This window comes from Onychomys torridus, chromosome X, assembly GCF_903995425.1.
Source record: "Onychomys torridus chromosome X, mOncTor1.1, whole genome shotgun sequence".
Classification (NCBI taxonomy): Eukaryota; Metazoa; Chordata; class Mammalia; order Rodentia; family Cricetidae; genus Onychomys; species Onychomys torridus.
This window is the reverse complement of record NC_050466.1, coordinates 56,818,423-56,833,469: the sequence shown is the minus strand read 5'-3', so window position 1 is coordinate 56,833,469 and position 15,047 is coordinate 56,818,423. Positions and strand designations below refer to the sequence as shown.

Sequence of the window (15,047 nt, the reverse complement as noted above, 5' to 3'; positions counted from 1 at the left end):
ATCTACCTAAGACCAAAAGACATAACCTCATCAGGGGTATGGTTGCAAGCAGCTAGAAGCCAAATATTGATGGTAGAATGAGATTTATGGAGAATCTTCAAGTATTTCCATCACATCAACAGAGAAATTCCTTGTTCAGAGCTTTCTATGGAACCAGGGAGTAAAGTTCTCATGGTAGTCAGACGTGGTAGTTTTGATCTGTTCACTCTACAGACAACTCTTCTCCTATTGACCCCTACAGCGAGCCATTAGGTCATTAAAAGAGTGACTCCTCATGACAATAAAGGTATGCAACAATAAACATCTGTTGGTGTGTTCTGAGTTGTTTTCCCACATCAAACCACTGTACTTAACGTCATGTGGAAATATACTGGTTCATGAGTTGTGGCCTGTTTAGTTTCCCTTCCTTTTAATGCTTTTCAGAAGATACCTAAGTTGTCTCAAAGTGATTTATGCTTTATAAATCACCAAAGTAGCATAAACTTCATGAATTTAGGTGTGTTGGTAGAAGAAAATATATAGCAGCTAAGGGCTGATTTTTGTGCCATTGTCTGTGTTTTCACGGAAGAACACCATCCATTAAACACAATAAAGCTCAGAGAAATTGTGAAATGTCTGCCTCTAGTACCTTTAATTGCTTCTCTGTGGTTCCAGAGGTTATTTTGGAAATTTGTGAACCTTCTTAATTGTTTCCTTTGGAAACAATTTATGTCCTATTTCTTCCCAGATACACCTAAAGTAAAACTTTTGGAATTTCCACATATGAAGAAAATACACTTCCCCTAAGTGAACACTTCAGGTATTGAGACCTATACACATTATTTTCAAAATGGCAAGTTGATCATATTTCAAACTTTGAACTCAGGTAAACTTATACCAAGTTTATCTTAGTAATATCTGGGTTCTTTCTGTTATCTTTGAATATGAAATCTGAAATTAAAATTGATGTTTTCAGGTTGGAGGGATTGCTGAGTCAGTAAAGCCCTTGCTTTGCAAGCATGAGGGCCTGAGTTTTATCTCCAGAACTTATGTAAAAATGCCAAATTTGGTTACAGACACTCTAAGCTCTGAGGCAGAGTCAGGCAGTTCCACAGGATTTACTGCTCAGTTGGTGCAGCTTAATTACTGAGTTCCAGGTCAATAGGGGACATTGTCTTAAAAGAAGTGGATATTGTTCCTGAGGAGGACACCTGAGCTTGTCCTGTGGCTGGCACACACACACACACACACACACACACACACACACACACACACCCTGATGATTGCTCTGTGCTAAGCTCATTTATAGTCTGTGTCATTCTCCTCTCCATTAATAACAGAAATAAAGTTAGACAATTGACATCCATCTAATTTGTCATCCACGATAACCCTAAATACATATTCTTTCAATTCCCCCTTTTGGGTTTATCATGGAAGCCATCTAATCAATATGCACCATGGTTGCAGATACTTACAAATATTGGCACTAGTTCACAAAATAACATTAATTAACACAGTCATTTTAGAGAACATTTTACTTTGGAAACAGTATTTGCCACACACATAGCGTATTTCAGCAGATAATTATCATCAAATGCAAAGAACATAATTTTGCCTGAGGGGATATCATTCTCATTTTTTCCATTTATAAATTGACCATGTCCATGGATGGCAAAAATGTTTCTCTGTTTCCCCACAGAACCTGTCAGTGGACCCCAGGGAAATGAGTGGGGGCACTGAAGCAGCTACCAACTGTCCAGTACCATCATTTGGTGTGTATCGCAGGGGATGCTCTATGATAGTGACACAATTTGCTGTGAACTCCTCTCTGTTCTTATTGCAATGAATTCTGGGACAGTTTAGTATCAGAAAAAAGAGCTGAAATATTTTTTGACCTATTACGGAAAATACTAGTACTTCTTAAGGGAAGATGCAGGGTTCTTCTCAATTGCATGAAGATAAGTCAGAGCATTATGTTTCCTCCTAGCTACCCTTCTTCAAAACATATTTTATAGATGAGCTGGGGGAGATATTGAAATATGGATGGTGACACAAAGAAAGAAGAAATATTGATCTATCAATCTCCTCTCCCTAATGACTTTGTCATACATTGATGATTTCCCACTAATTTGAGTAATGGCAGCTGTTAGGAAATTTTCAAACATTCTTTTATTGAAAGCTTTATGAAAAATACAGGCACATATGACCACATTCTGCAAAGAGCTAGACTGTTTCCTTGAACATTCGACTATAAGCCACGTGATTTTCTGTTGTCAGAGCATTTTTCAGGCACTGCCAAAAGTATGGCTGAGCCTGTGGATTTGAAGGCCACTCAAGGACAGAACTCCCACAGAGCCTCTTCCGGAGCTGAAGAAACTTAGACTTCTGCAGAGGCTTCTCCAAGAATATCAAGATAATCACATCCACTTTTTCATCCATGAGCCTCTGATGGGACAAATAAAATGCCACCTTAAAACTCTCTGTCTTGGCATAGTTCTGTGTCATCACAAACACTGTCTTTTTGCTGAGCTGTATGCTCTGGGAAAGGTTTTCTAGAACTGGCTGCCCTGGTAGCCAATCCCTTTCTTCTAGACACAAATTAAAATGTTTCTCTCTTGGATCTTCCAATTTAGCCACCAGCTCCTGTAAAACCCATTCTGTCACAGCCGCGTTTTTAGTATCGTACACAATAAAAGCATCATAGCAAGACTCCATGGATTTCAGGCGTTGGTACCCCTTTATCTTGGCTTTCCAGAAATAGTAAATGTACCACATATCCCAGAAAAAGAGGTGACTTGCTGTCATAACTACCATCAGAAAGAGGACTGAAGATATGGAAATAGAGAATAGAATTAGGTTAGTGAGATCTAACTCACATGTATATAGATCCAGGGATACGACACTCTGGCCTTTGTGTGCTCCTGGCCCTACACAAGTCACTTCAGTGGCCAGGTAAGGAATATCAACATCTGTATGATTAACCCACCAGACAAACCAGACAGCATCACAGTTGCACAGAAAACGATTGTGATGTAAAAGCAACCTATCTAGATTGTTGAGGACGTTTTCTGGGAAGCTAGTCTTCTGAATGACCTGGATCCTATTTGAACTGAGGTCTAGATAGCGCAACTGGAAAGCATCTTCTAGAAAGTAATTTGTCAAGTGCCTGATTTGATTATGCTTAAGAATCAGTTTCATGAGACTTTTGGAACAGTTGGCTAATCTCTCAGGGACACTCTTCAGCTGGTTATGGCTGAGGTCTAAATTTTTCAGCTGTTTCAGTAATGGGAGTTTATCCCAAGAGAAATTTTTGAGCCCATTTTCAGCCAAGGAGAGAGTCTCTAGATTTGGTGGCATACCCTCAAACACCCCATGAGGCAAGGAATTCAGGGAATTTCGGGAGATATCTAATTCCTCTAAGTTGAACAAATTCTTGAAGAAGTCCAAATATCTGTTATCACCATCTCGCCATAAAACATCTAAATGGTTGCCTCTGAATTCCAGCACTTTAAGAGAGTCACTTTCCATGGTCCTGCTAGCAGAGGTAGAGATGTCATTGTCATTCATCATGAGTTTCTTCAGAGACCGTAATTTCTTGGTAAAGTTTAGCATGTGAGTAATTCCTTCTGCTTGAAAATAGTGGCTGTTACTACTTAAATCTAGAACTTCCAGTTTGTGGAGCTCTTCAAAGGCTGTTGAGTATAATAAATCAAGCCGGTTGTTGGAGAAATCTAAGTAGCGCAGCTCTTGTAGTGGCTGGAATTCACTGCCATTAAGAGTTTGGCCAATGGTGTTTCCTGACAAGTTGAGGCATTTGAGGAATGAAAGATGCTGAAAATCAGAGGGCTTGATAAAAAATATATTATTTCTACTTAGGTCTAAGGTCTGCCCATATGCATGGCAGTCTGCATTCAGAGGTAAGAAAGCAGGCAACTCTCTGGTTTTGAACCTACAGCTCCGTGCATATTCATCATATCGGAAATAATGTAAGGTCTCTAGGACCTGGGGCCCATGCCTGTCTACAGAAGTTCTGGCATTAAAACAGGAACCAACTTCTCTTGGCTCTTCTGAAGGGGATATTTTATTCATCGAAAGGTCTATGAGTCTGAGGTTTTCAAACTGTTTGAAAATATTGAGGTCAACAATTTTTATGAAGTTAGTGCCAAGGTCAAGAACTTCAAGACTGGGAAGCTTGTGCAATGCAGAAAGGCTAGAGTTGTTCAGCTCTTTAAAGACATATCCCTTGATATGCAGAATTTTCAAGTTTCTCAGTGAAGAGAGTGAATGTGGTAAAGTTATAGATGCATGGTAGACCTGCAGCTCATAATTGAAGGATAGATCCAACTGGACAAGATTAGGGAGAAAATTCAAAAATTTGGCCTCCTCAATTTCTCTGGCCAAGTAGTTTTGGGAGAGGTCTAGTTCTTGGAGACTTCTCATGTTTTTAAACCATGTGTGGGGCACATGCTGAAGAGAGTTACTGTGTAGACGTAAAACTTTTAATTCTGTCAATGAATTGAAAGCATTGTCATGGATCTGTAAGGGGGAATTATTTTCACATGGTGTGCACACATATGGGACATTATAACAGCGAGGGCAGTTTCCACTTAGGTCAAGAATTTGCAATTGGTTGAGGTTATTAAAATCGTCTTCTTGGATTTTTGTAATGATGTTGTTATAAAGATAGAGTTCTATTAAATTCGATGGCAATATGGTGGGGACAGCTGTGACATTGTTATCCTTCAGTGAGAGAACCTTTAAATTTCTCATAACAAGGAAAGCATCTTTTTCAATTGAATAGGAAACATTGCAAGGATTTCGATAATAACAATTTTGACCCAGGTAGAGTGCTTCAATGTTGACCAGTTCTGTTAGATTCTCCTTTGTGATGGAGAAGATATTGTTGGCCTCGAGGCTCAGAAGCTGTAAGCTGGATGGGAGATCCTGAGGTATCTCTAGAAGTTGGTTTCCATCCAGATAAAGGGCTTTTAAGTCAGAGAGTCCACTAAAGCTTCCAGGTCCAATCTGCAGCCTTTTGGTACACACATTGGCTTTGGACCCCAGTAGAACTGGTACACAGTTGCATCTGAAATCGATCTCTTCCAGATGATTCAGCCTACGAAAGGAGTCTGGAGAGATGCTTGGTATGTGGTTGATGGTAAGAGTGAGGTTGGTGGTGTTAGTGGGAATGCCCTCAGGAATTTCTGTCAAATGCTTGTCTGTGCAGTCTACGATCACATGGGTCTTTTCAAGATCTAGCTTGACATCACAAGGAAGAGTTTTAGGAAACCATCGAGACCCAAGGACTCTAGAAATTAAGGTCATATTTAAAATGATGAAAATTTGTCTCTTCAGTGTCCATATTGAAAATACCTGAAAATAAAAGAAATAATAAATTATTGCTATAAAATATTGAGGAATGCCAGGCGGTGGTGGCACATGCCTTTAATCCCAGCACTCGGGAGGCAGAGGCAGGTGGATCTCTGTGAGTTTGAGGACAGCCTGTTCTCCAAAGCGAGCTCCAGGAAAGGTGCAAAGCTACAGAGAAACCCTGTCTTGAAAAAACAAAAAAAAATATTGAGGAACAATTCAAAATTCCCATTTGCTTCTCCTCTTTCAGTAAATTATAAAAATAAACAGTATAGGTCTTTTTTGTAATAGTGTCAACAGCACCTCTGGCCCTGTGACTGAACTTGTCAACCATTGATGTTTTTGATAAATTGCTTATATGTTTTGCTTGTAGAATCTCAGTTATCTAACAAAATGTCTTAAAGAATTTTTTTACATTTATTTATTTATCTTTTGTGAGTATACATGCATATGTATGCATGTGGGTGTGCACACACCAAGACAAAATTGTGGAGGTCTGATGACAACTGTGAGAGTCTGTTCTCTCCTTCCACCTTGTGGGTCCTGCAGATCAAACTCAGGCTTGCTGGCAAGTAGCCTTACTGTCTTAGTTACTGTTCTATTGCTGTGATAAAACATCATGACTGCTGGGCGGTGGTGGCGCACACCTTTAATCCCAGCACCCGGGAGGCAGAGGCAGGCGAATCTCTGTGAGTTTGAGGCCAGCCTGGTCTACAGAGCGAGTTCCAGGAATGCTCCAAAGCTACAGAGAAACCCTGTCTTGAAAAACCAAAAAAACAAAAAAAAAACCCAAAACAAACAAAAAAACAAAAACATCATGACCAAGACAACATATAAAAGGAAACATTCAGTCAGGTTCTTGTTATAGTTTCAGAGGGTGAGTCTATGATCATCATGGCAGGCAAGCATGACACTGGAGCAGTAGCTGAGAGTTCACATGTGATATGCAAATTGCAGTCAGACTGGGATTGGCATGGAAGTTTGAAACCTCAAAGCCCAGCCCCAGTGACACACCTCTTTCAGCAAGCCATACCTCCTAATTGTTCCCAAAAGATCTATTAACTGGGAACTGAGTATTCAAACACTAGCCTATGGGGCCGTTCTCACTCATACCACCATACTTACTCCCACCAACCCATCTTCCTTGCTGCTCCAAACAGTTTTTAAGATTCAGAAGCAGCATTGTCTATTAGTTGTTACATAGAGTGCTACAACAGAGAGCCACCAAACTATGAGATCTGGAGGCTAAGGAATGCTAAAAATATATACACTTGAGAGGAACAAGGCATTAAGACTCCAGTATAATTAATGTTTTCTTGCTAAACCTTCCTTGGAACATATGCAAAAATATTTCAGGATTGTCAAGCCCCATAATATTCTAAGGACAAAAACTTAAAAGAAAGATCCATTCTCTATTACAAATTAAGACATAGCTCAGCAATAGTAACTGGTTTTCCAAATGGCATTCGATGATTAAACATGTGTTTCTGCCATTCTATAATCTGAGTCTCCTCTTGGATTGTTTTTGGAAGTCACTGCAGAAATGCTTTCCCTGTACACTGGGTTTTATTAGCTTTTAGGGTTTGAGATATCTAGTTGTAAGAGAAAACACAGAGTTACACCAACCTTCAGGCAAACGGTTGCTTCAAGCTGATAATGCATCAGGATTTGAAGGAGAGCATTACCCTGTTTGGGGAGAGTGGAGACTGATCTTCGAAGGGTCTTTGTGAGAGAGTAGGAAGAGAGGAAGGTGTTGGACCATTGGGAGAGGGTCCAAGGTTTACTGACATCACCATGATAGATTAGAGACACTTTTTTTTTCTTTTTGAGGAGGGTGTTTGAAAAGTCTCAAGAGTATTCTTGGAAAAGGAGCTTCTGGAAAAATAATGGGTCTAGTTAGTATGTGATGTATCCAGTGGTCACTTTTCCTGCCTGTTAGCCAGACTCCTTTTAGGGCTTTGTTATCTGGAAGAGCTCATTCCCAGGAAGCTGAGAAGGGGAGAAATGTGAGGGGAGGGAGGATGCAGCTGGGTGTGGCCTGCCAGTTTCCAACAGTGGCTGGGCTGATTAAGAAAGAGACTGCATCTGGAGGGTGTGGAATGTACTATGTAACTTTGGAAAGGTACAAGTAGCATCATCAGGGCACTGCCTGGGTGAGCCATACTCACATCAGCCACACTACTGGTAGAATGGGATGTCTAATAGAACTGAAGGAGACCATAGTTAATCATTGTGCTAAGACTAAATAAAGACCTCTCAAGAGAAATGGAATATATAGGCACCCATTTCTAAAGGCAATACTTCTAAGTGTAGCATAAGAGGCTTCCCAGTGATAAGTGAGAGACACTGAAGAGGTCTGTTTACCCACTGGCACCAAGGCACAGTGGCTTATGCTTCAGGTGTCTGTTAGTAGTCTACTCCAGAACTCTTTTTCATATTCACTAATACTTGTACATGGGATGACCAAGCCTGCTTTTCTATGACAGACTTCTAGTTCAACTATTGATTTTTGTCCTAACATTGACTGAGTCTGACAGACAATCTATTATTGGTGCTATCTAATAAACCAAATGATTACATCCCTTAATTTCTTTAATAGGGGGGCAAGCAAGCCACAGAATTTTCTCCATCTTTCTCTTCCTTAACACAGGATCAGTGATTCTCAACCTGTGGGTCAAGACCCATCCAGTGGTCGTATATCAGATATTTCTATTACTATTCGTAACAGTAGCAAAATTACAGTTATGAAGTAGCAACAAAATAGTTTTATGGTGGTGGTCACCCCACCATGAGGAACTATATTGAAGATTCACTGCACAATCTCTCTTAAGGATCTGAAAGGGCTTTTTTTTTGTTGTGGTTGTGGTGGTGTTTTTTGTTTGTTTGTTTGTTTTGATTTGCTTTGTTTTTACTGATCTTCACACACCTAAAGTTTGTGCAAAATTGTCTCCCCTTCTTCTCTTTCAGTGCCCTCTATTTTCTTCCCTATAACTAAAATTGTTCACAGAAAGGCTGAGGAGATAGCGCTATTGACAATGTGCTTGACACAAGCTTGAGGACCTGAATTTAGGACAGAGGCTGATGCTTGGCACTCACTGGCTAGTCAGTCAGTCTAGCCAGTCAGTGAGTTCTGGATTCAGTAAGAGACCTTCTTTCAGTCAATAATGTGGAGAGCAATAGAGTAAGACAGTGTTGATCTCTGGCCTTGACAGGGATATACCTGTTCACGGACAAGTATACACACATGTACACACACACACACACACACACAGAGAGAGAGAGAGAGAGAGAGAGAGAGAGAGAGAGAGAGAGAGAGAATTTGGATGAGCTCCTTCATTGTCTTTTTCAACATCCTTTTTGCTTTCTCATTTTTAGAGTATTTATCTTATTTTTTAATTGTATATGTATGGGTATTTGGGCTACATATATGTCTGTATACCATGGACGGGCCTGATGCCTGCAGAAACTGAAGAGAAAAACAGTTGTGAGTCTTCATGTAGGTGCTGTAAATTAAACCTGGGTCCTCTGAAAGAATAGCCAATGTTCTTAACCACTAAGCCATCTCTCTAGCCCATGCTTTCCCATTTTTGCTGACACAATATCAGCTATGACTATTCCAAAACTTTGTCTCTAGGATCTCATTCTTCTAATCCACATTATCCAATAAGCTTTCCAGCCTTCAATCATTATCCTACTGTAGAATGTTTCAAATGGTTTTCTTTTCTATAATATGAACTTAAGCTTTTTATTTATTACTAAAATCTTGCCTGTATAGATTAATTTTTTAAAAGATTTCTCACCGGGTGATGGTGGTGCATGCCTTTAATTCCAGAACTTGGGAGGCAGAGGCAGGCAGATCTCTGTGAGTTCGAGGCCAGCAAGATCCAGAACAGCTAGAACTGTTACATAGAGAAACCCTGTCTCAAAAAATAAATATTTCCCTCTGTCTCTGTCTTCTCTCTCTCTCTCTCTCTCTCTCTCTCTCTCTCTCTCTCTCTCTCTCTCTCTGTGTGTGTGTGTGTGTGTGTGTGTGTTTGTGTGTGTGTGTATAAGGGAGAAAGAGAGAGGGGGGTGGGGACAGAGAGACAGACAGACAGACATAGACAGAGAGAGATAGGGACAGAGACAGAGAATCAGTCTGTGTTTCTCTCTGTGTGAATTACATGTCTGTTCAGGTGCAGAGTTCAGAAGAAGGCATTGGATTCCCTGGAGCTGTTTCGGGTAGTTGTGAGCCTTTTGACATGAGTGCTGGGAACTGAACTCCTGTCCTCTGAAAGATCAGCAAGAACTTTTAACTGCTGAGACATTTTTTTTCAGCCTCTACTTAAAGTACTTTCCCCCATCATGTTCACCAACCAGAATTCTACATATCCTTCTAAATAAGTAATATTTAACTGACTATTTTGAGAATTTCGTAGTGTATTTTAATCATATTCATTTCCCTCCAATCTTGCCATATCCATCCTCTCTATCCTCATCTTCCTACCCATGCAACCTTGAGTTTCTTTCTTCTTTCTCTTCTACTGAGTCTAGTTTATGCTGCCCAACTACTTGGGAGTGGGGCCTGCCCTGGAGTGTGGTCAACCTACCAGGTGCCATGTCATTACAGAAAATGGACTCTCCCTCTCCCAGCAATTATCAAATGCTAATCACCCCTCAGCTAGTAGTAGGATTCCATACCTACCTCCCATTTCCATGATGGAAATTTCTCTGTTATGAGCTTGCTTACTTGCACATGCTGTTACAGTTGCTGTGAGTTTGTATGTGCATGTGCCTTGTTATGTCTGAGAAACTATTTCTCTGAAGTCATCCTCCATCACTGGCTCTTACAATCTTTCTGCCACTTCTTCTGCAAATTTCCCTGAGCTTTGAGGTTTGGGTTACCCATTGTCCAGTCATGAGGATCTATGTTAATTGTCATCTACTATAAGAAGAAGCTTCTCTGATGAGGGATGAGAGATGCACTGATCTTTGGTTATAGTGCTAAGTCATTAGGAATTATTTTGTACTGCATTCACTTAGCAGAATAATAGTATTAAGTTCTCCCCTAGGGACCACAACCTATCTACCTACAACTCTTTAGCCCTTTTAATCTAGTTACCCTTCAAAGTTATATTTGTCCAACTGGAACACTCAGAGATAACTTGGATTTCATGGCAGTAGGCCAGGAGCTACAAAAAGCCCTTAGATAAATATGGTGATAGATATGGACATCCTTCTAAAATATCAGTATAGAGATGTAGGGGAAATATTCACTACAGTTAAATGAGAGAGTCAAGATAGGGGAATGGATCTTAGAAGAGAGAAATAGAGTATACTCTTAGTGAGGATCCTAGACCCTGGGTCTCAACCACAACCATGCTTCTGACAGAAGATATGATGCATGTATGGTGGAAGACATGATAATTGTGCAACCAGGATACAATGTATTGCTGAATGTGGTAGTGTGGACCAGAGAGGTGAGCTGTATTCCAGAAGAGGCCAATACAGATAAAGGACAATAGGCAGGGGCCCAGTGTTGAGGAGCACTTGCTGCTCTTCCTGATGATCTGAGTTTGATGCTCAGCACCCAAATAAGGTGGCCCACAACCACTTGTAATTCTGGCTTCAGGGGATCTAGTGCCCCCTTCTGTCATCCACAGGCACCAGAACTCATGTGCACATTCACATAAATGTACATGTAATTAGAAAGGAAAACATATTTTTTAAAAGGACAATGGTTCATTGGGTACTCTAGTCCCATAAACTTGTATGAGACCTGTTGAAGAAGTAGGACATCCCAAGTTAAGTGATTTACGAGCGGGAAGTGGTAGAGTAACCAGCAAACTAAGTTTCCCCAAATGTTCCTAACTTTGATATTTCATCTCACCCCAGTTAGAATGGCCAAGATCAACAAAACAGCTAACAACAGAAAATGCTGGCAAGGCTGCAGAGGAAGAGGAACCTTCATTCACTGTTTTTGGGAATTCGAATTCATACCGTCACTCTGGCAATCAGTATGGAGAATCCCCCAAAACATAAAAACGCATCTACCATATGACCCAGCTACACCACTCTTGGGCATATGCCCAAAGGATTCGACACCCTGCTCCACAGACACTTGTTCAGCCATGTTCATCGCCATCTTAGTCACAAGAGCCAGAAAATGGAAACAACCTAAATGCCCTTCAACACATGAATGGATAAGGAAAATGTGAACAAATACACAATGGAATGCTATTCAGCTGCAAATAGAAGGGAAATCATGAACCTTGCAGGTAAATGGGTAGATCTAGAAAAGATTATGTTGAGTGAGATAACCCAGACCCAGAAAGAGAAATGCCACATGTTCTTTCACTCATCTGAGGTTCTTAGCTCCAAATCTTTAGATGTGAATATACAACGTGGAGTAACCACAGAAAAAGGGACCATAGGAGGGGGGTAGGTGGGAGGGAAGTACCAGGATATAGGTGATATGAAGGGACAAACTGAAAAATAGGGAGGGGACTTCTACCAGGGAAGAAAGAAGGTCAGTATAGAAGAAGAAGTGATGAATAATATCATGATTGTATGTGAAAGACTCAAGAAATCATATTATTTTATATTTACCTGAAGTTATATACTATATATTCATGTGTGTATGTACATATATAAATATGTAGACAGACACATATGTATATATCTTAAAGAAAGGTATTCACCAACCCCTCATCTAACAGAGGACTGATATCCAGAATATATAAAAACTCAAGGAATTAGACATCAAAATGCCCAAGAGTCCAATTAAGAAATGGGCTATAGAACTAAACAGAATTCTCAACAGAGGAAGCTCAAATGGCTGAAAGACATTTAAGGAATTGCTCATCATCCTTAATCATCAGGTAAATGGAAATCAAAATGACTCTGAGATACCATCTTACACCTGTCAGAATGGCTAAGATAAAAAACACTTAAGACAGCTTATGGTGGAGAGGATGTGCAAGCAAGGGGAACTCTCCTCCACTGCTGGTGGGAATGCAAGCTTGTACAGCCACTTTGGAAATCAATATGGTGCTTTCTTAGAAAATTGGGAATCCATCTCCCCCAAGACCCAGCTATACCACACTTGGGCATATACCCAAGGAATGCTCAATCATACCACAAGGGCATTTGCTCAGCTATGTTCATATCAGCATTGTTTGTAACAGACAGAACCTGGAAACAACCTAGATGCCCTTCAACTGAAGAATGGATAAAGAAAATATGGTACATATACACAATGGAGTACTACTCAGCAGAGAAAAACAATGACATCATGAGGTTTGCAGGCAAATGGATGTATCTAGAAAAAAAATCATCCTGAGTGAGGTGACCCAGACTCAGAAAGACAAACGTGGTATGTACTCACTCATAGGAGGATACTAGATGTAAAACAAAGATGACTAGACTGCTACTCACAACTCTAGGAAGGCTACCTAGAAAACAGGACCCTAAGAAAGACACAGAGACCGCCCAATGACAGAGAAATGGATGAAATCTACATGAACAACCTGGATGAGAGTTGGGGTAATGAAGGGCAAGGTTCGAGGGAAAGAGAGCTTAGGAGAGCAGGAGATCCCAGCTGGATCAAGAACAGAAAGGAAGAACAAGGAATAACAGACCATGATAAATGAAGACCACATGAGAACAGGAAGAAGCTAAGTGCTAGAGAGGTCCCCAGAAATCCACAATGATACCTCCACTGTAGACTACTGGCAATGGTCGAGAGAAAGCCCAAACTGATCTAGTCTGGTGATCAGATGGCCAAACACCCTAACTGTTGTGCTAGAACTGTCATCCAATAACTGATGGAAGTGGATGCAGAGATCCTCAGCCAGGCCCCAGGTGGAGCTCCAGGAGTCCAATTGTTGAGAAAGAGGAGGGATTGTAAGAGTGTGAATTGTTGAGACCAAGATTGGAAAAAGCACAGGGACAAATAGTCAAACTAATGGAAACACATGAATTATGAACCAAAAGCTGTGGAGCCCCCAACTGGATCAGGCCCTCTGGAGAAGTAAGACAATTGAATAGCTTGAACTGTTTGGGAGTCACCCAGGCAGTGGGACCTGGACCTGTCCTTAGTGCATGAACTGGCTGTTTGGAACCTGAGGCATGTGTGGGGATACTTTGCTCAGCCTGGAAGGAGGGGACTGGACATGCCTGTATTGAATCTACCAAGTTGAGCTGAATTCCCAGGGGAGTCTTTTCCCTGGAGGAGATGGGAATGGAGGGGAGGGGCTGGGGAGCAGGCAGGGACGGGAGGAGGGAGGACAGGGGAACCCATGGCTGATGTGTAAAATTAAAACACAAATATAATAAAAAAAAGAAAGTTAAGCCACTTGGGCTGACAATGTTCCCATGATATCTATAGACAAAAAACAAAAACATAAACAAAACAACAACCCAGGACCAGACACAAGAAACCTCCTTTCAAAATGTTGGTCAAGGTAGTCTAAAGGATACAGGTTATTAATGTAGTCCTTGGTTGCTTTTTAGGGGTTGAAGTGGGGGCCCTATTGCTGAAGATACCACATACTTAGAGCACTTGATTCAGATGACTGGAGCTAGATCTGAAATTAAAGTCTCTTTTCTGCAGTCTAGCTTCCATGGGACCAGAAAATACTATGCAAACTGCTGAGAGAAAGAAGCAATTAAACATCCCTAGCCAGCTGTAATGCCTGTGAACCAGGACAATGACCAGCATGGCAAGACATGCATAAAGGTGCAATAAGTGGCGATTGATGGCAACCAACAGCTGTCTAATTAGACTTATGGCCCACTTGACCAGAGGGAAATTATGCCTGGTGCTGAAAACCTAGTTGGCTTCCCAGGGATATCAAAGTCATAGATCTTAGAAAAAAAATACATTACCACCACTTATAGATAGACCAGCACAATTCCTTACAATATTCTGAATCTTATCCTTATACCCTCAAATGTTAGATAATTGTAGCTATCACCCCTCATCAGAGAAGCTTCTCTTTACAGCAAACTGAGCCCATCATGGAAAACCAAAACTGGACACAATGCAGAGATCACCAGATCACTGGGAGCCCTACCCAAACTGATACATCTACATGACAGCTCCTGCATCTATGGCTCAGGAAACACTTCAGAAGAGAGAGCAGCAAGACAGTAAGAGTCAGAATACTTGGGAAGTCTGCTGTGAAATAGTCTTTCCTAGAAATAGCTGCATAGAAAACCAGAACAATGACAACATCAATGGAAATGTTAACATGGAAGAGGGAAAATTTCACATGGTCTCACCCCTAGACAAAGAACTACAGGCAGCTGTTGATTACTGGGAGAAGGAGAATTAGCCTCTCCCAGGGCTGAGCCCCTTATTGATTGTTTAATGCAAAGTCACCAGCCTTCAAACCATAAACACACAAACAACAAAAATGGACTCAACAGGTTGTATTTTTATATATTTATGTGTACACATATGTACACAACAAATACAATCAAAGAAAAAGTGGCTATCAGTTTGAGAGTGGGGGAGCATGGGAAGGGTTTGAGGGAGGGTAGCTGGGAGGGCCTGGAGGGGGGAAGGAGGAAGCAGGGGCATAGGTCTATCTTAAATACCCCCCCCCCCTTTTAAATGAAGACTCGAAGGAAGCTTAATCACAGGCAAATGAAGTCAGGATTTAACTAGTGGTAGACTGGTGTTTAACAACCAGCTTCCCCCACTACAAAAAAAC

The 15,047-nt window shown here is 40.9% G+C and overlaps 1 protein-coding gene across 2 annotated transcripts in view; it reads right to left on the bottom strand.

Moving 5' to 3' along the window:
* Window positions 1–1,608: 1,608 nt before the first annotated feature.
* The window catches only part of Tlr7 (toll like receptor 7), a 29,047-nt gene continuing 15,608 nt past the window's right edge, over window positions 1,609–15,047 (bottom strand). For both annotated transcript variants that reach the window (XM_036174794.1, XM_036174795.1), the window contains exon 3: window positions 1,609–5,352. In XM_036174794.1, the coding sequence (XP_036030687.1) occupies window positions 2,203–5,352 (3,150 nt within the window). In that variant the 3' untranslated portion in view covers window positions 1,609–2,202. The remainder of the gene's footprint in view (window positions 5,353–15,047) is intronic.